This window comes from Pipra filicauda, unplaced genomic scaffold (assembly GCF_003945595.2).
Source record: "Pipra filicauda isolate LSUMZ 115617 unplaced genomic scaffold, ASM394559v2 scaffold416_size611912_pilon, whole genome shotgun sequence".
Classification (NCBI taxonomy): domain Eukaryota; kingdom Metazoa; phylum Chordata; class Aves; order Passeriformes; family Pipridae; genus Pipra; species Pipra filicauda.
Genome location: NW_024104550.1, coordinates 245421 through 267471, shown reverse-complemented (window position 1 = coordinate 267471; position 22051 = coordinate 245421). Strand labels below are relative to the sequence as shown.

At 55.7% G+C, this 22051-nt stretch overlaps 4 protein-coding genes across 4 annotated transcripts in view; 2 read left to right on the top strand and 2 right to left on the bottom strand.

Annotated features, from left to right (window-relative positions):
* The window catches only part of LOC113994953 (ALG9 alpha-1,2-mannosyltransferase), a 30715-nt gene extending 29619 nt beyond the window's left edge, over nucleotides 1-1096 (bottom strand). Inside the window, exon 1 of the mRNA XM_039385506.1 lies at nucleotides 660-1096. Coding sequence (XP_039241440.1) covers nucleotides 660-825 — 166 coding nt within the window. The 5' untranslated portion in view covers nucleotides 826-1096. The remainder of the gene's footprint in view (nucleotides 1-659) is intronic.
* Nucleotides 1097-3516: 2420 nt separating this feature from the next.
* CRYAB (crystallin alpha B) lies at nucleotides 3517-6875 on the bottom strand. Its single transcript, XM_027734528.2, has 3 exons — nucleotides 6134-6875; nucleotides 5107-5229; nucleotides 3517-3840 (listed from the first exon to the last, which is right to left on the bottom strand). Exons 1-3 carry the CDS (start codon nucleotides 6329-6331, stop codon nucleotides 3637-3639), a joined length of 525 nt encoding a protein of 174 aa, XP_027590329.1. The 5' UTR covers nucleotides 6332-6875; the 3' UTR covers nucleotides 3517-3636.
* Nucleotides 6876-8391: 1516 nt separating this feature from the next.
* HSPB2 (heat shock protein family B (small) member 2) lies at nucleotides 8392-9804 on the top strand. Its single transcript, XM_027734509.2, has 2 exons — nucleotides 8392-8485; nucleotides 9353-9804. Exons 1-2 carry the CDS (start codon nucleotides 8392-8394, stop codon nucleotides 9802-9804), a joined length of 546 nt encoding a protein of 181 aa, XP_027590310.1.
* Nucleotides 9805-13610: 3806 nt separating this feature from the next.
* Nucleotides 13611-20728, top strand: CUNH11orf52 (chromosome unknown C11orf52 homolog). Its single transcript, XM_027734521.2, has 4 exons — nucleotides 13611-13910; nucleotides 16836-16876; nucleotides 17609-17655; nucleotides 17959-20728. Exons 1-4 carry the CDS (start codon nucleotides 13723-13725, stop codon nucleotides 18193-18195), a joined length of 513 nt encoding a protein of 170 aa, XP_027590322.1. The 5' UTR covers nucleotides 13611-13722; the 3' UTR covers nucleotides 18196-20728.
* Nucleotides 20729-22051: the final 1323 nt, after the last annotated feature.

The window sequence follows — 22051 nt, the reverse complement described above, 5'->3', positions numbered from 1 at the left end:
CTGCAACAGCAAAGGAAAAAAAAAAAACAAGGGTGTGATGTTTATCACTAGGGAAAATTTCAGAGAAAGGCAGGAATGCAAATCCTCTATTTGGTTTTAAAGTAGGTGAGAGCTGCCAGGCATCTCCCCAGTCGTGCATTAGGAACACCAGGAAGCCTGGGCTCCACTTCACCTCTCGTGGAAACTTCTGAAAATACTTGAAAATAGTGGTTTCAGTGCAATTTCAGCACTATTTAAGCCTGATCAGGTTTTAGGGTGTTTGATTTGGCCAAACGGACCGTTCCAATCCCTCACACGAGACGCCTGGAGTGGCGAGGGGATGCCAAGGGTCTGGAGACAGGGCACGGCAGCGCGATGGCTCTGGATGGAGCCCTGATTAGAGGGCGGTGACAGCAAAGGGCTCAGCGACACCGCTTCCTCCTGCACCGCTGTGCCCGGGGGTCCCACCACCCATCGCATCCCATCCCATCGCATCCCATCGCATCCCATCCCACCGCATCCCACCGCATCCCACCGCATCCCATCGCATCCCATCGCATCCCATCGCATCCCATCCCACCGCATCCCATCGCATCCCATCCCACCGCATCCCACCGCATCCCATCGCATCCCATCGCATCCCATCGCATCCCATCCCACCGCATCCCACCCGCACCCACCGCTCTCCCGCAGCCTGCGGATGCTCCGCGCGGCTCCCCCTCGCCGGGACGCCTCCTCCTCGCTCTCGTAGCAAGTGGCCACCACGTGCGTGCCCTCGGCCCCGCAGAGAGAAGCGGCGAAGGAGAAATTGCCCTCCCCGAGCAGCAGGACGCGGCGGAGCCCCATGCCCGGGCACCGGCAGCGGCTCGGAGCCCCCGGCGCTCGGAGCCCCCGGGACTGGGAGCCCGCGGTTCCCGGAGCCGAAGTCGCTCGCTCATGACGTGGGGCCGGTCAGCGGCCACTGCTGGTGGCGTCGGGGCATCCCCGGTGCCTTTTGAGCAGCCGGTTCCCCGCCCCGGGGGGATCCAGGGAGCTGCCGGTGCTCCCCGGGATGGAGGGATGGATGGAGGGATGGATGAGCCGCCGCATCCCCCCCGCCGCCTCCCCAGCGCTAGGAGGGGGGTGCGCTTTGGGAGAGCTTTCTGAGCCTCTGCGCAACAGGAAATGGGCGTTAAATAAATAAATAAGTGCGTAAATAAATAAATAAAGCCGTTACAAAGCTAAGGAATCGTAGAATCACAGAATCCTGGGGTGGTTTGGGTCGTCTTGTTCCATGGGCAGGGACATTTTCCATGGGAAAGGGACACTTTCCATGGGCAGGGACTCATCTCGTTCCATGGGCAGGGACACTTTCCACTGCCCTGGATGGCTCCAATCTGTCCTTGGACGCTTCCAGGGCTGGGGCAGCCACAGCTTCTCTGAGCAACCTGTGCCAGGGCCTCCCCACCCTCACAGGGAAAAATTTCTCCCCAGTATCCCCCCTAACCCTGCCCTGTGAGTGACGGGATATTGGGGAGGCACTGGGTCCCTGTGGCCTTGGGTGAATCCCTTTCTTTGTTTCAAAGGGTGAGTAAGTGACCCAGAGAGATGTTCAGTGCTGAGACATGGAGCATAACACCTCAGAAAAAAATAATTACCACACCACCTCCCCCCTCCAGGAAAGGAAAAAAACCCCAAACTCATATTTAGCCGTGCTAAATGCGAGTTTTCCTTTCCAGCATCCTCACTGCTTTGAAGCACCTTGCACTCCAGATTACAAGGGAAACATCAGAGGATGAAATGTTGAACCAGCCTGTTGGATGTGTGGTGCAGCTAAAGGGGAGCTCCTGGATGACATCTGTGCTTCGAGGTGACAGAGATGTTTTCTGGCATTTTCTCCCCGCTGAGCTGTGCTGCTGTGCCACCACAGAACAGGTATTTCAGGTCATTCAGGGAGTGGTATCTGCATTTCAAGTATTCTTGTCTAGCTGACCTCATCATCCCCAAAGAGCTTTCACTCAAAATGCCCACTTCTTGCTCCTACATTTGGGCCCAACAAAACCCTGGACTATAAAAACCATTTTCCTCAGGGGAAATGCACTTTATGGATATATTCTCACTATTTCCCACTTACTTCCTCAATTTTTTTTTTTTTTTAATTTTTATTCTTTTAGAATTTGAACAAGAACTTCACTGGTTTCTGGGCCCCTACCCTGAGTTAGAACCTCCTTTGTGCAACCCAGCTGCTCAGTCCTGCTTCACTACAGGCCACCACATGGAAGCATTTTTTTTTTTCTGCTTGTGTCCAACACTCAGAGAAGGAACAAGAAGGATGCAGGAAAAGGCTCAGAAACCAGGAGGCCTGTCTGCCCACAGTGCTACAGGGATTTCCTTCGAGCAAAAAGACCCGTCACACATGAAAGCCAAATGTAGCATCGTGTGGAAAACATTCTTCCTGCTGTTTAATATGGATTGTTTGTGACCTAAGTGAGTGCAGAGGTGACTGTGAGTCACCACTCACCCTGTGCCTGGTCAGACAAGCCCAATTAACACCTTAACTGGGAGGGCTTTTTGGAACCAGCTAATGGGAAACACCAGACCTTGAAATGAGGGGGGATTTGAGGTATTTGACAATGACCCCTCATCACTGAGTGCTCATTTTGTTTTTCTCCCCTAAAGACACAGAATGAAGGGTAACCTCTCAGTTCAGCTGAGGTGTAAACAGATCCCTTCTCACAGAACTTCTGCCTTAGCAGGTATAAGGAACATAAAAAATAGGTCAGGTCATGACTGAGTCTGATGATCTGTGTGACAGATCTGTGGGGTTCTGCCCTTTTTGAAGATGAATTTTAGAATTCAATTCCAGTAACACAGACTTCCCTTTATGCTCATATCCCTTTGAAGAGAGGTGCTAAGCAGATGATGGTGCCTGAGAAGGACTTAGTAGTGGTTTGTATCACTCAGCAATGATGGCATAAATCAGGTTATTGCTGTAGACATCAGATGCTGTTCATTGTTTGAAGGGCACTAACATCACAGTTTCAAAGGGATGTGATTTGCATCATGAGAGCAGGATGTTTTCCTCCTCTTGGGAGATATCTGTGTTCAACTGCAGCTCTGCAGTTTTCATCTGCAACTGCTCTGAACTGGCTGCAGCACTTGGATGCTTCTCCACAACGTGAGTCATTCTAGAGATTTAAGATACAGTTGTCTTCCAGTCAGTTGTTATCAAATACCCACACTCCAGATGGGTTTCAATTGTCATGAAGTTGTTTTACCAGTTTAATCTCCACTGGAGAAACTTTTCTGTGGCTTGTGAAACACTCTGAAATCCTCTGGCACCGCTGAAGGAAAAGACTCGTGCATTAGATGTTTGCAAAACATTAGAGAATGTAATGTGGAGTGGGAAGGGTGCCTCTGGACACCAAGACAAGCTGTCCTGGCCACACTTGCCACCCAAGCTGTAAGGAAGGATGGTACCAGCTACGTTCACCTTACACAGCTCCCTGGCCCCACCACTCCGCTTGTCCTCAGCGCCCAGAACAAATAAATACAAACTGCTTATTCATGTTTTATTCGTTAGTAAACTTACTCGGCATAAATAATAAGAGCAGCCCCTCGGCCCCTGGTGCCAGGTGCCGTGGGCTGGCCCCGGGGGGGCTGTGTGTGGGCACAGCCCTATTTCCTCTGGGCGCCTGCGATGGCCGGTTTCTCCTCGCGGGTGATGGGGATGGAGCGCTCGGGGACGTCGCTCACCTTCCTGGGAGCGCTGACGGTCAGCACCCCGTCCAGGGACAGGGACGAGGTGATGGTCAGAGGGTCCACGTCGTCGGGGATCCTGTATTTCCTGTTGAACTCCCTGGCGATGAAGCCGTGCTCGTCCTTCGGGAGGAGAAGGGACAGGCACAGTGAGGAGCGTTCGCTCGGCACAGGCAGAGCTGGGGTCGGGGAGCCCGCAAAGGAAAACCTCCCAGGGACTTAAAGGACCTTTTAAAATGAGATGCCCTCTTTAAAAACAGCCAAGTCTGGCCAAAGGGAGGCACTGCCCTGGCTGGGTGCAGGTGCCTGCAGGTGCAAACACTGCTGGCAGGAGGAGGCTTTGTGTTCCACCTCTGGGCTTCACTGCCCAGCTCTGGGCAAGGGGCAGCACCAGGCCTGCCTGCAGTGCCAACCACACCAGCTCCTGAGGGTCTGCAGAGCCCCAGAGAGCTGATCTCTGTTAGAGTACTGGATTGTGTTCTTAGCCAAAAAGAATTGCAGAAACTATACTAGGATCACAGGATTATTATTACTATTATTATTGTTATTATATTGTTATTGTTATTATATTATTATTTTGATATTATTTTGATTTATTTTTATATATAGATATTTTATTTTTATTATTATTATTTTGAGTATTATTGTTATTTTTTTATTATGTTCTTAGCAAAAAAAAGTTGCAGAAGCTCTGTCAGGATTACATGCCGTTATTGTTATTATTATTACTATTATTATTATTATTATTATTATTATTATTATTATTATTATTATATTGATATGGCAATTGCAGCTACTTTATCATGAGTGCTCCCTTCCTTCCAGCAAGTAAGTGGGGACAGGAGGTAGGAGGGATATGGGGGCTGGAAAATGCTGTTTCATCCACCTTTGAACATGGCTTTGGATTTCTCTCTGCCCAGCTGGCACCCAGGTCTCCAGGGCCAGCAAGAAGTGGGATTATGAGAGCAGAACACAACTTTTAAGGGTTAGAAACTCATAGCTGGGCCTAGGAAAGGTTACACAACAGGGCAGTGCACTGGTTCCTTTTGTGGTTTGATTATTACAGCTTGTTGTCAGTGTATTGAACACCTCCCTGCATTTCTGGCCTCTGCCCAAAAAGAGGGAGGCCCAAAAATGCCCATTTCAAAGACGATTTTCCAGCTCGGTTCACAGTTCATGTAACATCAGCAATAAATGTTCACCCTCTTGCTGCCCTGTCTGGGATCAGCTGGGGGGGTTGCACAGACCATCTTCCATTGGGGTTGGCTGATAAAACAAACAATGCCAAGTATCTGAGGTGAGCCCAGAGGAGGAATGTTTTGCAGCCTCCTTGTTTCAGCGGAGGTGAGGGAGCTCCCGCTGGGAGTGGCACAGTTAAACCAGAGGTACCTGGCGCTCCTCGTGCTTCCCGTGGATCTCTATCATGTCCCCGAGCACCTTCACTTTGAGCTCCTCGGGGGAGAAATGCTTCACATCGAGATTTACATAAAACTTGTCCTTGTCCAGTCGCATCTGCAAAACAAGGAGGTGACTTCAGGAAAGAGCAGGTGAGGGTTTCTGCTTCGAGAGGCTCTCAGAACACAGCAGGTCAGCACTCAGCTGGTGTCCACACACGCACTGACCTTTGTTCTGGGTTTCTCATCTGAGTGGCTTTGTCCCTGGCTGGCCTTGCATTAATGCCCATCCCTGCGGTACCTGAGATTCTCAATTTGTTAAAATCTGCTAAAACTGCCCCTTGAGTTGGTGTAGTGCTGATTATGGCTGCTTCAGTGCACAGCCAGACCCAGGTCGCTAAATCAGGGCAAACATTATGCAAAGATTAAAATAATACTTTCCTCTCCCTCCTTCTGCTCAGAATAGCTCTACAAGCTACTTGTAAATAAGAGATTGACTCGTAGAACAGGCAAGTGCCTCTTGGCTCAGCCCCTGAAGCAAGTAGACTCCTGCTCCTTGATCCTTTGGGTCCTGTATCTTACTGAAAACACTGCTCTTCTCGGCAGTGATTCTTTAAAATAGGCCCCTTTTTCCTCAGCAGCCTGACATGAGCATCCCACTGCCCCTGCCCCTGTGCTGTTTGCTTCTCAGGTGGGAGTGGGATTGGAAGTTTGGCATAGCAGACTGGGAAATTAGGGAAATCAGGCTTCCTCCTGTCTTCTGTCAGCTCTTAGAGCCACCTCAGTTTGCCTCTCTTCCCATCACTATGGCAGTACTTGCTCTCAGCCCCAAACGATGAGCAGAGCATGCAGAGCTTCTTGCCTAACGAAGAGCCACAAGCACAGCACCCTTTTCCCCAGCCTTCTCCTAAATAACCACCTCCAAGCAGCTTCCAAGCTCTCAGCTCTCCTGGGTGTCCAGCTCCAGAGCCAGCAGGATGTGCACACAGCGGTAACAAAGAGCATGAAGAAGCAAAGATTACCTCAGAGAGTCCTGTCTCTAGCCAACTGGGCATCCGAAGGATGGGGGATCTCATCAGGAAGGGGCTGAAGCTGGGGGAAACAGGGAGCAGCTCTGACTCCTGCAGGTGCTCCCCGAAAATCTGGTCAAAGATACGACTCGGTGCCAACCAAGAAAAGAAGGGTCTGCGGATCAGGGGGTTATGAATGGTGATATCCATTGGAGAGCGCTGGAGGAGCCTGGCAAACAACTGTGCTGCAGTGCCGTGCTGGGAGCCTGGGACAGCTTTATACCCGTGCAGCTGGCCTGGCCTTCCACCCCCCCGAGGCCTCTTGAACAGTGGTGTCAGGGATTTTATTGTCCCACTCCTGGGCCGGTCCCCTCGGCGGTGCCCAGTAGCTGTCTGAGGGATTTGAACGCGCTGCTGAGGAGGAGGGGGAAGGGGAGAAGAAGAAAAGGAGCCCAATGGGGCAGCAAGAAGCCAAAGTGCCCGGCCCGCCCCGCTCCCCACGTGCTGTTTATCTGCAGAGTCCCAGGCGGGCTTGGCGGATGTTCCCAGCTGCTTCGGATGCCAACGGGATCAATGCAGCTCCTATCTTTGGCTCCCAGGGAACGCGACAAGGGGCCGTTGTTCCCGCTGCCAGTGCCCAGAGTTCAGCTCCCCACATCACCCACCAGCCCTGGGGAGGGCTCTGCCCCTGCCCACAGCGAAGGGAGTCACGGAGCCGGGGGGCAGGGAAGATCCCAGCAGGTCTTTGCTGGGATGCCCCTGGCACTGCAGCCCAGGAAAGCCCCACAGCTGCCTTTGTGCCCAGTGGTGTGTGGGAATGGAAGGTGGATTTCTCCACCGTTCAGCCCAACACCTCTGGTCTTCAGCCCATCAGAGAAACCACTGGAGAGCCCAACACTGTGACCTCAGAGCCCCAGAGGGCCAGAACAGAGAAAACCTGGGCATGCTCACGGTACCTTCTCAGGGATTCGAGCCACCTCTGTCTGCCTGTGCCCCTGCACTAAGCTCATTTTCTATAGTTGTGCTCCTAATACATCTTAACTCACACATTTATTTTAATTCCTGCCTCGCCTGTGAGCCTCAGTCACAGGAATGGGTTCAGCCTGGCAACTGTACTTAAAGGGCAAGAACTTGTCTCTGCCTCCGAGAGCTCATAACTTAAACGCAATTTCTGGCTCAGGGGCACATCATTCTTACTGCCAGCACTGCCAGCCCTTTGCAAAAGGCTCTGAGCCTCTTCCTCTCAGCTTGCCTGCAAGAATAGGGAGCAGAATTTGCTCTGTGCAGCAGCTCAGGCCATAAATACCCTCTCCAGTTCCCCATTACATCAACAGCACTGCACCTGCTCCCTCACACTGCAGGGACACTGGCTCAGGGAAATCTCTGGTTTCAGGGTACGTGGAGCTCAACTGGGCTCTGCTCCCCTCCTGCACCACCAGCAGCCCCCAGCCCTGTCCAATGGGACTGGGTCTGTGCCAGCTTCACCCCTTGGTTAACTCTTGATCCCTGGCACAGGGATTTCTCCGGGTCTCAGTATGCCAAAGCCCTGGCCAAGGGAACAGCCTGGACAGCCAGCTTGGAGCAGACAGTCCAGGGTGGGGAGGTGTCAGTAGTGGGGTCTGGATCCTGTCTAGTCCAGCTTAACTACCTGCAGCACTTCATCACTCAAAGGAGCTCAGCCCCTCCAAAAATCAGGCTCCGTGTGCAGGGCACGGGAGGGGCTGATCTGGGCCATGGGTGTGACAGGGACTTCATTGCACAGCCTGAACGTGCACCAGCCAGCATTAGCTACTGCCCTGTCCCCATGGGGGGTTCAGGGCCATCAGTACCATCAGCACCATCCATACCAGTGCCAGGGACCCCCTGGACCTGCTGACTGTCCTTGGAGCACCACCAGCAGCACAGCCTGGGCTCTGTCCTGCTTTTCCCCACTTCAGCCTCCCTCAGCTCATCCTTGTACCTCCCAGCTGCCCATTCCCCTCCTGCAGCCCCTGCTCCAGAAGGGGCTCTCCGGGGCTGGGAGGACGTGTGGGATGTTCCCAAGGTGTCCGTGACTGCAGGCAGTGCCTGCACTCCCTGCTGGAATGCAGCGAGAAGCTTCTCCCGTCACCCTGGCGAGGCATCCTGGGCCCTGTGCGCGTGGCTATTTTGGTCCATCTTTTTATCACACACTCCTCCCTTTGGAATTCACCCAATTAAAACCTTGCAATCTGCAGCCTTCACTCTCAGAGGCAGCGAGGGCTCGGCAGGTCCCTGTCCCCAGCCCCGCCATGGCCGCTCGGACCGTCCCCCACGCCCACCCCATGAGCTCCGAGTACGAGTTCGCCAACCCCAGCAAGATCTACGACCAGAACTTTGGGGAAGGTAAGGAAGGAGGTGGGATCCCCCCTGGCACCTCTCTCTGCCCTGCTGCAGGAAGGCTGTGGTGGAGCTCCCCTGGGCAGATTGACCTCCAGAGCAGGCTAAGGGAGCTGGAGCCAAGGAATTCGGAGGGTAAGAACGCAGATCAAACCAGGGGGATAGCCAGGGTCTCTCTCTTCATGTCCACTTCCTCCATCCATGCCTACTGCTGTCTGTCCTGTCCCTCCCTCATGCCACCCATGCTCTGGCATTCATGCTCATGCTGTGAAAACATGGAGCGAAACGCTCAGGGGAGGGGGGGGGAAGTTTTTTCAGCCAGGGGATGTGGAGAAAAGCTGAGCTGGGGTGTTCAGCACAAAGCTGGGCAGTGGCTGGCGGAGGGGAAGGAATGTGGGCAGCAGCAGAACCATTCAGCTCCAGCACAACAGCGTGAAAAGGCAAAAAGCTCCAAGGAAAGCCCCCCGGACAATGGCACACAAAAGGCCTTTAGTTCTTCAGGGCAGTTTCTTCACCATCAGCATTTTCCATGCCCATCCCTGGCTGTGGGCTCTGCACTGCAGAGCACCCACTGCACCTCCCAGTCCCTCCCAGTCCACCCAACAGACATGTGAAGCTGGATGCCAGCCCTGGGCTCGCTGGCAGCCCTGGGCTGTGTGGTGGGAGGCAGTGGCTGGCAGGCTCTGTGTGTGTGTTTGAGAGACACAAAGGTAGGAACTGCCAGAGGCTCCACCCATATTGTGCTGATGTGGTGGCAAACCCAAGGTGCCAGGTGCCAGCCTCCTCCTGCCACCCTTCCCTGTCTGCTGCCAAGCACCCTCCTCCAGCTCCTCCCTCGGGAACCCCACACTCCTCACCGAGTCTCCTTTCCAGGTGTGTCCCCATCTGAGATTTTAGCCCCTGCCCTGTACCACGGCTACTACATCAGGCCTCGGATCAACAAGCAGCTGGACCGGGGCACCTCCGAGATCTGCCTGAACGAGCACAAATTCCAGGTGTTCCTGGACGTCTGCCAGTTCCTGCCGGACGAGCTCAGCGTCCGCACCGTGGACAACCTGCTGGAGGTGGTGGGCCAGCACCCCCAGAAGGCTGATCGCCACGGCTTCATCTCCAGGGAGTTCACCAGGACCTACATCCTCCCTCTGGACGTCGACCCCTTGCTGGTGAGGGCCACCCTGTCCCACGATGGCATCCTGAGCATCGTGGCTCCCCGCACCGGCAAGGAGCTGAAGGCCAAAGTCAACGAGGTGAAGATAATGCAGGAGGAGCAGCCAGTGGGGAAAGAAGAGCAGCCCGAGGAAGAAAAAGAGAAGGAGAAGTCCTAAAGGCCCCAGGTGTGGGCTTGCACTGGGAAGGTGGGGGGGACAGGGATGGGGAATCCACGGTGACAGACTCGTGTTTCTCACCAGCAGCGTTTAGCAGGGCTCTGAGGCAGCCAGACTGCTGCTTCCCAAGGCTGATGGCTGGAAAAAAGGGACTTGGAGCTGAAAACAGAGGGGAACTGAAGTGCTAGTGTGAGTGTAATGCGAGTTTTCTCCTAGGTCAAGTGCTCATGGAGCACCAGGCAGGGTGCTCTTCTCTCACCCCAAAAGACCAGGGCCACTCTTACCCCAAACTGTGAGGCTGTGCCACAGTGGACTGTGAAACAGCTGCTGTGCTCTAGCCCAGGAGGGAAGAGGGAAGAGATGATCCCAGTGCCTTGCCTCTGAGCTGGTGGCTGAGCTTTGTGGACACGGGAGGTGCTTGTTGGTCTGTAAAAGTGCCTGCAGTTCTCAGGAGGGAGGAGGAATAAACCTGCCTCTGGTCTTCTCTTGCTTGCCTTGGGTTCCTGTTGCTTCTGGCCTGCAGCAGGAAGGATGGACAGTGCCTCAGCTGTGGAAATGGCATCAGTGGTGACATGAAGGGACTGTGGGGCACCCAGGGGCACCTCTGTGATTCACCTCCTGGCTCAGGGGCAGCTGCAGGGTCTGTTGTAGGGAGCCCTCAGTGGAGCGGCCTCAAGGACAGAAGGTACAGAGTGATGAGCTCCTGGAGGGTCCCTGTGCATCCCCAGACCTGCAGGTGGGATTAGCCCAGGTAAACTAATGCCATGGTCTCTGTTTGCCTCAGCCCTCTGCTTCATGGGGCACCGGGCTCGTTCACACACCGACCTTCTCAGCCCTTGGGAGGGGAGTGAACCCCAAAATGCTGCAGGGAAAGGCTCTGCTCAGATTCCCCCAGCACCCTCTGTGCAGTCCCAGAGGGGGTGGCTTTGGCCCCTTTGCAGGCGCTGTGGTGTCACTGACTGGCTGCATGAGAAATGTCCCCGTGGCCTCGTGATGCTGGGCCAGGATCGTGTGAGCTGCTGTCGGGGCAGCTGCTGCCCCGGGCGGCCCCAAGGGCTCAGCAGGTGCCAGCTGCAGCCCTTGTCTCGTCAGAGCCAAGTAAAGCAGGCAAAATGCTGTGTCAGTGCCTAAATATGGGGGTCCCTGGCGTGCCTCAGGGCAGCTCTCCCTCAGACACCCAGGGGGATATAACTTCTCCCTCTCCCCTCTGGGGTGTGCCCTGCAGGACTCTGCCCTCTGCCTCCATGGGTACCTGGGGCCAGCAATGCCCTGCTCAGCGTTCTGCCCCAGGCAGCACATCCCCTCTGCTGCTGGAACCACACAGCTATTTTCTGCTCCTCAGGGCCCCTGGCAGCAGGGAGGATCAGAGGCAGATTAAGAGCAACCCTGTCTGCTGGCTCAGGACCCAGTGGGAGGGTGGCTGAGCCTCCAGCCCTGGTGCAGATCAGGTACCACACTCAGCCTGGACCCCTGGGGGATGCCCTTACTCGGGAACTGGAAGCAGACAAGCTGCTGCCAGTGAGACACTGTCAAAATAGAAATATAACAGGCATTGTCTAAGTCCTTAATAATAACTCCAGAGATAATTCTGGGCTGGTGGCTTTCAGTCACCTGAAGCAGCTGCATCCCAGTCACCCAACACCCACCCAAACCCCCAGTCCAAGGAGGGCTGAGTTCCTGAGCCCAAATCCCTGTGGGGAGGGCAGGGACCTGTGTCTGTGTGTGGGCTCAGGCAGGGCCATCATTTCCTTAGTCCCCCCTCATAAAATGTGTCTTCAAACTCAGAGACACTCCAGGGCAGCAGCTACAAAAGGCTTTTCTTTGCCTCTGACCTGGCATCTCCTGTGCTGGTAAGAAAGGCTGATGGTCCCCTCTCTCACTGCACATTTCCTGTCACTGGGATAAACTTCCCTCCCGGGAGTGGGGAGAGGGAGGATGGCCAACATATGACCCTCAGGCTGGGCAAAGGAGGGCACATCCACACCCAGTGCAGACTTGGCACGTGCCAGAGCATGAGATGCTGCCTGGGCAGCACGAGGGCTGCAGGTTGCTGGAGCACTGGGGGCTGAGAACAGGAGCTGGCCAGGGCTGGGGCTGCACTGGGAGTGCCCTCGGGCACTACTGCCATAGAAATGCCCAGCATTAGCAGTCACCACACAGTTCTGTTCCCCCCTCCAGCTTTTCCTCGCCCTGTCCTTGCTCTGCCATGAGTTCATTCTCCACTGCTGGGCCCCTGCAGGCTCGCCCTGTACCAGTCTGACAGCCTGTCACCCAGACAGCTGCCCTGGGCAGGGCTGCAGAGAGAGGGGCTGGCACTGCCTGGTGTCAGCCAGGGCTGTTCCTCTGCCCCCTGGCAGGCTCTGCTCCACACAGCCTGCTGGCTCTGCCCAGCAGGATTGCTGGAAGCCATGCTTTCTTTCATCCCTGCAGACACAGCCTGAGGAGGGAATGCAGAGTGGCAGCCAAGCACTCCCCGGCCCTGCCAATGTTTTTGATGCCTTTCTGTTTCTCTGGTGGAGCTCAAAGCAGCAGCTCCAGTATTTGTGAAAGAGGCTGATGGGAACAGGCTCCCAGCCCTTTTTTTTTCTTCCTTCCCCACAAAGCAACAAAGCCCAAGTTATCCCAGAAATCAAAACAGCCACTGGTTCACTAAAACAACAGTGTCTGTGGCAAAGCCAGAGACACACAGTCTGCAGCTTCCCAAGCAGGGACAGGCTCCTGAGACCACCTGGTCTTTGCAGGACCCTGAGAACACGGTCCTGTTGGCATCAGGACTGAATCCCAGCTGCCTGCACAAGTCCTAACTTCTCCCTGGGGTGCTGTGGTGCAGACTGGGATGTGCCATCTCTCCAGGCACATGATGAGGAGCAGTGTCAGAGCAAGGCTTGGGCTCTGCAGGTCACAGCACAGCTCATCCAGGACTCAGCCCAGAGAGCAGCTCTGCCCTGTGGCCCTTCCAAAGAATGATCCTTCTCCTCCTGCCACTCCTGGACAGGCACAGGGTTTGCTCTGCACTTGGGCAGGTGATAAATGATGCTGTGAACCTTGCTGAGAGCATGGGCACACCTGGAGGAGGGGACTGGGGCCAGTTCCTGACACAGCCCACCAGAAGGGTGAATTAAAACTCACCCCCTTGTCAGGACACCCCATGAGGGACTCAGAGCTGGGTCTGTGCCAAATCACAGCTGTGGGGCACAGGTTCTGCTCAAGAATGACATTCACATGGTATCTTTTGGAATTGAGCATCACTTCTCCTAGTGCTGCCTGAGACTGGGTACCAGGATTAGCCCAGGAATGACCAGCCAGAGTCTGAAGGGCTCTCAAAGGAGTAGAGGGATAAAATACACGTTCAGGTTCCTGTTTGCCGTGCTGAGGGTGAGCCTGACAGCTGTACTGCAGGCCCTTAATGGCGTGAGGTGCCTCATGGGATTCTGCCCTGCTCAAAAGCACAACACTGCACACTTTCACCCAGGGAGCTGTAAGAAGAGTGGATTTCCACCAGGGTCCCTGGGGTTGCAGGTCAGGAAATGAGAGCAGACCTGCCAGCCCCCTCTTGCTGGGCCTTCCCAAGCAGATTCCCTCTTTCCCAGGTGATGCCAGCCCGTGCCACGCATTTTTCTGACATCCTGCTCGCGTTGCAGGGATGAGCAGCAGGAACAGCACTGAGGGCTCCCACTCTGGGGCTTCTCCTTTTGTTCGGGAACATCTGAAGTCCCTCCTCCGTCCCCTTTTGCATCACTGCTGGCATCAGCGGGATGGCGCCGGGGGCAGAGAGGGACAGCGGCGGGACGGCCACTGCGAGAACCAGAAAGCAGAGGTTTAGCCCCGGGGGTGAAGCCCTGGGGGCACGCGCGACCTTGCCCCCTCCTCCCCGGGTGAGCAGGGGGCGATCCGGGCCCCGGGGGCCACCCCCGGTAGATGCCACACGGGGCCAGCACAGCCCCGTGCAGCCCATGGAGAGAAACCCGACACTGCCAGACACTCCCTTGGAATAGCCAGGGGCCGAGCAGGAACCAGGAAATACAAGCTCTCCCTGTCCAGAGAACGCTCCAGCTCCATGGGGGAAGGAGCGACATGGGCAACCTGTGCAGCTGCGGGCGCCCGGGGTGAGTCCGGCGCGGGCAGGGGCGCGGAGGGCACGGGAGGCTCCGGCGCTTCGGGAGGACTTTGGGAGCTTTGCGTCCTTGTGCTGGGCTTGCCAGGGCTCCCCCCTGGCTCCCAGCCCCGCTCCCGGTCGGCTCACACCGACCTGGGAGGAGGGAGCGGGGGGTCACGGCTGGGGGGGTGTAGAGGGAGGCGCGGGGGCAGGAGGGGAGGGGGGACGAGGGGCTTTGCTGTCACATCTCTCGGCCCCGACGGGCTGTGCCACCTCCCCGCAGTGCCAGCTGGGGCTCCTGCAGCAGCTCTGGGAAGGAGCTGCTTCAAACCTCTGTCCTCGCCCCTCCGGGCAGGGAGACACCCCAAGGTGTCCCTTTGTCGCACTGCTGGGAGGGGTCCTGGGGTTCAGCCACCCCCTCCTGCTCTCCGCTATTCCAGCCCCTCTCCCTGCCTGCGGCTGTCCGGGCTTTATTTACGCCCTGGAAATCCTGGCCACGTTCTGGAGATGCTGTCGCTGTTTCTCCCTGGGAGGGACGGAGGGAGGGTGACACTTTAATCCCTCCTGGGTCGCGCCGTGCCCTGGACCTCCCGCTTGCAGAGAAAGGGCACAGTGGAGCATCACTGGGTGCCAAGTGGAAATATTTTCGGCTCTGAGCGTGAAACCAGGGGAAGAGCCGTGAATATCAGAGTGAAGCTCCGAGGACGTTCTCTCCAACACCGCGTTTGTTAAAAGTATGAGAAATTCATCGGCGGTTTTTAATAATTGCAAGCGGCACAGCATCACCTAGTGGAGGAAGGTTCAGGACGCCGAGGTCCTGCCAACCTGAGCCCTGAGCTGGAGGGCCGAGGAGTTTGGGATTTAGGAATAGGAACTGGAGGTGGGGGGTGGAAGGCTGGGTCTTGATGTGTCACCCACCAAAACTCCCATTTTATTTCCTCTACCCTGTGTTGGAGGGTTAATGAGGTACCCAGGGCAATCAGTGAACAAAGGGCCTGATCAGGGGGTGCCTGGGGCACAGTCTGAGGTGTTTAAAGAAAAGCTATTACAGCAAATTTATTCACAGAAGAGAGTTATTGATGAATATGCCCTCGGGCCTGGGTGCCTTTGCAGTCATGACCACGGGCAGGGCAGGCTCCAGGTCGTTCTCACCACTCAGGGCACTAAAGTGTGCACAGACAGGAAAACACACCCAAATTTAGGATTATGTAGGGCCGAAACCAGGATGGCACTGACATGGGAAAAGGGGAAGAAGCAGTGCAGGAGCAGGGACATGTGTGCTGTCATGGAGAATACGATGTGCTCCTCTCAGCCTGGGAGTTACAACATGTTTGACCCGGTTCTGAGAAGAGGGGAGAGGTTTCCCTGCTCTCGTTTCCCTTGCCACACACGTCCCAATTACTGGGAGATGCCATCTCCTGCCTGGCTGTGCTTATCCTGCAGACAGCCCAGAATAGCTCCAGCCCACACGCTGCCTGTAATGCTCCCTCCACAAGGGGAGGGAGGCAACCAAACCAGCAGCTGATCCAGCAGCCTCCCTGGCAGCCAAAGGGAGAGGGGACCTGCTGATTCTGCCTCAAATGGGGCTGCTTTGATTGCAACCCACAGCGTGCCCGAGGGAAAGGGCTCTGGCACACAAGCCTTGCCAAGGAGGGCCCTGGAGACCCTGCACACAGTGGAGGAGGAAGCTGCGAGAGCCAAGGGAGAACCACTACCAGACAAATTGAACAAATTGAGTTGGAAGGGAGCCACAAGGACCATCGAGTCCAGCTCTTAAGGGAATGGCCCGTACAGGGGTCAAACCCACAACCTGGGTGTAATTAGCACCTTGCTCCAACCAGCTGAGCTGATCTAGGGGTCAAAGCAGTTCTACCTTGATCTAGCCCTCCAGACTTTGCCTGTCAGGGGCCGGAGGGCTCTCAGTGCCCCCGTGGGCAGCTCAGAGCAGGGACATGTGGAGCGGCGCCGGATCCCTGCGTGTGGCCACCCTGCCTTCCCCAGGGCTGCCTCTGCCTTCCCCAGCAGGGCTGGTTAATCATTACTGACCATTTTGAACGTCTCCAGGTTCTTTGCCTGCGTTCAGGCTGGGTTTTTGTTTTCCCACTGGAGTGCCAAAGGCATTACTGCACACGCTGTCCTGCTCCCCCGCCCGCTGGGCACCGGCAGGGGCACAGCTCTGCCTCGGGCACTGCACTGTGGCACGACCAACTGGCAAATGCACACCGTGTGGGACGTCTGATATTCCTTGGAGACCAAATGGTGACCCTGCAGCCCATCCAGCAGAGGCCTGTGAGCCCCTCAGCTGCACTGTTGGTCCGTGGCCAGCACCACAGGGACGTGTGTGCACAGGAGGAGCCATACAAGGGCTGGCACCTGCTCCCTGACCCCCCCCCAAACGTCCTGCACTGGTGACATTTCCTTCATGCATCTGTCCCACAATGTGACAGCACTCTCCCCTGCCAGCCCCAGCCTGCAGGAGCTCAGCTCTGGGCTCTGTTGTTACAGCTGGAATGGATTTGGCTCCTGTTCATCCCAGGGCTGGAACATATCTATGTTTGGCTTGTCTCCTCCTGGTCACACAGGTACAGCTGAGATTAGGGTTTGGCTTGGCTAATAATAAGTGCACAGCTTGTTTGGTTTGGTTGTGCTCTAAGTGGAAAGCTGAGAACAGGAAAAACTGTCTGAACCACTGAATTAGCACAAGCTCTGTGCAGGCTGCTCCTTGGGCACAGGGGCCAAAGCACAGGGAATGGGGGTGTCAGAGCCTCTGACCCCCCGAGCAGGGTTTGTGCTCTTTGAAATGATGATCTCTGAGACACTTCTTGGGCCTGTCTCACCCCACACAGCCCTGGTACCCGGGGGGGGGTTGGGTCTGTGTGTTGGGAGGGCAGGGGCTGGGGATTGTCAGGGCTCACGTGTCTCTCTCTGATTTCAGGAAGTGTCCTTCCCCTTTCAAAAGAAAGAAGGAAAAGCAAGGTAAGAACGTGCGAAAATGCTTTAGAGGTGGGGTGGCTGAGCCCCTGGTTGGGTGACATCAGTCAGTGCTGGCTGTGGGGGGATCCCTGAGCTCCCCTCCCACACTTTCTGTGTTTAACCTTCCTCAAGAGGAGCTTGGTAGAAGCAAAAGGCAACATTTCTTTGAATCTTAAAGCAAAGGGTGTGGTGTGCCATGGGGGAGGGAAGGGACTTCAGCAGCATCTTTAGAATATCAAAGTCTCACATCAAAACACAGGCAAGTGCTCTCAGTTGGCAGCATCAAACTCCTGTAAGAGCTGCAAACATCTGCCTGACAACAGTCCCCCAGAATAAAGTGCATTCCTTAAGTAGCTCAGTTGTGTCCTGTGGCCTTTGGGCCATGCTGGGCAAAATATGTTTGTCAGGCAGCAAAGGAAATAACAAAGTTAAAACTGGATCTGACTTCTCCAAGGGCCTGACAAGGAAGCTCTCTGTGCTGTGTCTGTACTCCTGGGTTCTGCCAAGAACACTGTGGTCCACAGCATGTTGTCATCCTGGGAAACCTTATTTTTCCCAAAGAAACAAGGCCAGGCTTTCTTCTCAGGGACAGCATCAGGGCTGAGGGTGGCAGATGAGGAGGAGGTTTGATTTGTGCCCAGTGGGGAGAGCCCTTGGGCCGGGCACTGCATTGCTGCACCCAGAGGTGGAACAACAAACAGCTGTTAACCTGGTTTGCTGGTGTTTCCCTTGCAGGAACTAATGTGAGGCATGAGAGTGGACAGCAGCAGCCTGGCAGGCAGGTAACCAGCTTCCCAGAGCTTCTTCCCTGACTGTGCAGTGAGAAGACAGAGCTGGCCCCCACCCCCTGGGCTGGATGGGCTGGGAGGACACGGGGCAGCTTGTCCAGAGCCATGAACCCTCTCACCCTGTGTAGGCATTCCCAGCTGTGGGAAGAGTGTGCAGGACACTGTTTTTCCCCCCTGGAGCGCAGTGGAAGCAGCAGGATGGAACCCCTGAGGTGTCAGAGGGCTGGGTGGGGCTGGGGGAGGCAGGGGCAGCAGCAGCCCAGGGAGCTGAGCTTCCAGAGCTTTCCCTCCCCAAAGGTTCCGACGTACGAAGATGTCCCTGATGTCCCTGTCTACGCCACGGTGAGCAAAGCCCAGGGGGTGCAGCAGGATGAGAGCATCCACTATGCAGACATCCAGGTGTTCTCCAAGGCCCGGGAGCGCTCGGCGGCCGAGGTGAAGAACCTGCAGCTGCAGAATGCCACGGAATATGCCACCCTCAACTTCCCCAGGGCCAGGCTCAAGTACGACAGCAAGAATGGCACCCTGGTGTGAGAGACTTGGTGGCCTCCTCCTCCTCCTCCTCCTCCTTCAGCAGCAAAAGGAGTTCTCAGACTTAGAGATGCTGCAGATCCAAGGGAGCCTCGTGGACACAGCGAGACTCTGGGGGGAAGGGTCTCCCACCACAGACATTCTCACAGCATGGGGAGTTCCCCATCTGATTCTGCTGATGAAAAAACCCCTCTTCCCCTTGGAAGGGTTGTCCCTGACGCTGGAAACCCACCTCCTGTCAGCACTGGGAGGTGGCAGAGCTGCCCCTCAGCTGGTGAAGGCTCAGAGCTGCAGGGAGGACGTCCCTGCTGTGGCACAGCTGGATCTGGGAACGTGGCACAGCTGGATCTGGGAACGTGGCACACAGAACTCAGGGCTGGGACGAGGGAGGTCTCGACACAGGGCTTTGTGTCAGTGTTAAGAAAATTCTGAACGTGCAGGACTGACACGTGGCTGATGCTGTGAAGAAATGAAACCTTCAACAGCATCCACTGCAATGTCTTCTTCCAACACCTGCCACGTGGCTGCAGCCATGCACTGTGGGCAGGCCCTTCTCTCAAAAAGCAGTGTTCTGTGGCCATGCACAGCTCTGGAAAACCGAGCCAGGAATGCAGAATTAAAGAGGGGTACAGGACAATTCCTTTCACTGGTGGGCTGTGCATCTGTAGCCCTCCATGCACACAAGTGAGAATTGAGCTCCTGGCTCTGACTGGGAGTGAAACAAGGAAAACTGGCAGTTTAGCTGCGAGGCAACCCTGGATTTAGGGCAGTTATCCAGTCCCTAGAGACCAGCAGCTGTCTGCATGCCTGAGATACTGGGCAGCCTTAGAGAGGACTTTGGACTTTGCCTCCATTCTTCCTCATGTTGTACTGTCAGCCTTAGTCATAAACCCCAGTAACACAGAGCACACAGCACGAGGTGTTACCTGCTAACCCTCCCAGACACCCCTCTGTGTCTGTGTAGGGATCTAAAATAGTGTTAATGATGCAGCCCAGCAATTGTCCAAAAGGCTCCTGCCCCTGCACTGGGTTTGGCAGCCCTGGCAGTGGAACAGGGCCCAGGCACTGCCTTCAGGTCCTAAATCAGTGCTTGGCACGTTCTGTTCCTCAGCAATGGTCTGCAGAGCTGGGTGCAGGTCGTGGGACAACCTGGTTATTGCCAGTGTTTAAAAGTGGACGCCTTGGTACCTTTTGTATACATACATAATATTGCATATTATAACTCAGCTGAATGTAAAAAGAATGAAGGAGTTCCTGCTTGTTGCAAAAAGTTAAGCTGGTGTGGGCAGTGTTTGCTAAGGTGGAATTGTTTGAGGACCAGTCTTGAACTTCTTCTACCTTTTGGCCGTGCTGTCAGCAGGGCTGTTGTAAGGGCAGAGGAATCTGTGTAGAAGGTCCTTTTTTATAATGGATATGATACATTTTTCTACCTGAAAAGAGGTTTTTTTGACCTATGCTGTGCAGCTGACCTCAGTGGGGCCATTGTAAGGGCTGCCCTTAATTTACAAGGGGTACAGGATGATGTTATTGGAAGGGCTGGTTTTGAGCTCCCTTTCCTGCTCCTCTTTCTGTACTCCACGCCCAGCATGAAACCCTTTGGGCTGAGGATGACTGAGTGGGCACAGGGTTTACTGACACGAGTTGGAGGGAGCTGTGGGGCACTGGGACACTCAGCTGTGCCAGCCCAGTGTCAGACAGGCTGCCAGACCTGGTCCATGCTGGGCAGCTGGGATGTCCCTCCTTGCACTGACCCCTGGTACAACCAGCAAGGCTCCAGTTCCAGCCAAGCCCTCTGCATCATAGGAACAAACTGGATCTTTTTTTAGAAACATCATCAAATGTGGACTATAGCTCAGGAGATGGGAGGGTCTCTAGAAGGTGCAAGACTGCAACAAATGATTTTAAAAACCAATCCAAGTGCAAACAGCCTGTTATTGCAGTGGCATGCACAGAGAATGGCACGGAAGCTTTTCCTCCCCCAGCAGCAGAGCTGGGACTGGGGACATTAAGGGACATTAGGTCAAGCTGCAGGGACACCAAGGTCAAGGTCCTGGGCCCAAACTGGTGTATATTTGCACATCCATCATGTCAAACCAGTTCTGCCATGGACATAAACAGGACTGGGCTTGGCTCAGAGATTTAAGTCACATTATTCAGTTCTGTTGGTCTGTGGCTCAGCCCTTCTGTGCTATGAATGGGTGGGAGCTCAGCCGTGTTTCAGTGAGAGCCTGGGCCCTGGAATGGGTTATCTCCCACTCCCTAAGGAGCTCCAGCTCTGCAGTGCTCGGGGTCGTTTCTGGAAGTGCAGCACATCTTGGAGACAATCCCGTGCTCCCACCCAGGAGTGGTGATTTTGCCTGTTTTCCAGCAGAGAAACCTGAAAGCCGCTTGTTCTGCACGACGGATTTTTTCCGAAGGACTCGGTTTGGCACTTTTTGAACATTAAAATCGCCCGACATTGTATCTCCTGTGCCTCCCGCGGGCGTCACGCGTGGGCGTTAATGTTGATGTAGCATTAAAGGCGGAATGTTTCGTTTTTAGTGATAAACCCGCGCTTTGGGGGAGGCTCCGGGGGGGCGGTGCTGGGTTTCGGGTCCCCCCCTTATCCCAGTCCCGTTCCCGGCTCCCTGTTCGCGAGTCCCCGTTGCCGGCCCCTGTCCCGACTGCGGGCGGAGCCAGGGACATCCCGCCCCATCCCGCCCCTGTCCCCACGGCAACCGGAGACGCGCACCGGGAGCAGGTACGGCCGGGAGAGCGGGTCCGGTACCCGCCGCACCTCAGCTCAGCCCATCCCTGCTCATCCCATCCCACCTCACCCCACCCCATCCCATCCCATCCCACCTCACCCCATCCCATCCCACCTCACCCCATTTCACTCCATCCCATCCCACCTCACCCCATCCCACCTCATCCCACCCCATTCCACCTCACCCTGTTTCACCCCATCCCACCTCACCCTATCCCTGCTCGTTGCATCCCACCTCACTCATCCCACCTCACCCCATTTCACCTCACCCCGTCCCATCCCACCTCACCCGTCCCACCCATCTCCCCCCATCCCACCCCACCTCACCCCCCAGGGTCCCTGCTGTTCCCTGTGCCGCTCCCTCCCCAGCTGGCTCTCCCTGTCTCACCCCATCCCCAGCAGCCCCTCATCCCCCAGGACCCCCCTGCTCCCGGGGAGCTCTCCCTGTTCCCCTCATCCCTGTCCCCCACCCCATATCCCGGGCTCCCTCAGCCAGCCCTGCTGCTCCTGGGGCTCCCCACGCTCCAGGCCCCCATCCCACCCCCCTTCCAGGGGCACCTGGGGTCACACACCCCTGGGAGGGCTCTGGGCCTTGTCCCACACCTCGTTCTGCAGAACGAGCCCCAAAACACCTCCAGCCTGAGAGAACCCCCCTCAGCTCCGCCTCTGTCCCCTGTCCTGTCCCACCCCTGCCCTTTGGATGGACCAGGACGGCACAACCAACGTCCCAGTGCCCCCCTGCCCCAGGGTCACACCCCTCCCACCTTTAAAGGACTGTTAAACCCCCTGATTCCTGCTGCCATCCCGTCCTTCCCACAGAACCATCCCGGCAGCACTCCCCAACTCCCCACCTTCCCTTTCCTTTCACCCCACTTCCCTTGGGACCTCTGATGGAAGGCAAAGCAAATACGGATCGCTAGGAAATAAATCACTAGGAAATAAATCACTGGGAAATAAGTTACTAGAAAATCTCGGTAGGTGGAATTTCTGTCCTAAAACTATTTATGACTCTGTGCTGTCTGGGCTAAACGCCCTGAATCAGAGGACACCCTGAATATTTAACACTGGGGACAGCTCTGACTGGCAGATTTGACTGCCACTGAATTTGGATTC

Excerpts from the sequence above, each read along its gene's own strand:
- HSPB2 (XM_027734509.2), top strand. The coding sequence starts at position 8,392 with ATGGCCGCTCGGACCGTCCCCCACGCCCACCCCATGAGCTCCGAGTAC. Across the intron at positions 8,486-9,352 it reads CGACCAGAACTTTGGGGAAG|GTGTGTCCCCATCTGAGATT; the intron begins GTAAGGAAGGAG and ends TCTCCTTTCCAG.
- CUNH11orf52 (XM_027734521.2), top strand. The coding sequence starts at position 13,723 with ATGCCACACGGGGCCAGCACAGCCCCGTGCAGCCCATGGAGAGAAACC. Across the intron at positions 13,911-16,835 it reads TGCAGCTGCGGGCGCCCGGG|GAAGTGTCCTTCCCCTTTCA; the intron begins GTGAGTCCGGCG and ends CTCTGATTTCAG. Across the intron at positions 16,877-17,608 it reads AAGAAAGAAGGAAAAGCAAG|GAACTAATGTGAGGCATGAG; the intron begins GTAAGAACGTGC and ends TTTCCCTTGCAG.
- CRYAB (XM_027734528.2), bottom strand. The coding sequence starts at position 6,331 with ATGGATATCACCATTCATAACCCCCTGATCCGCAGACCCTTCTTTTCT. Across the intron at positions 5,230-6,133 it reads TAGAGACAGGACTCTCTGAG|ATGCGACTGGACAAGGACAA; the intron begins GTAATCTTTGCT and ends CTTGTTTTGCAG. Across the intron at positions 3,841-5,106 it reads GGAAGCACGAGGAGCGCCAG|GACGAGCACGGCTTCATCGC; the intron begins GTACCTCTGGTT and ends CTCCTCCCGAAG.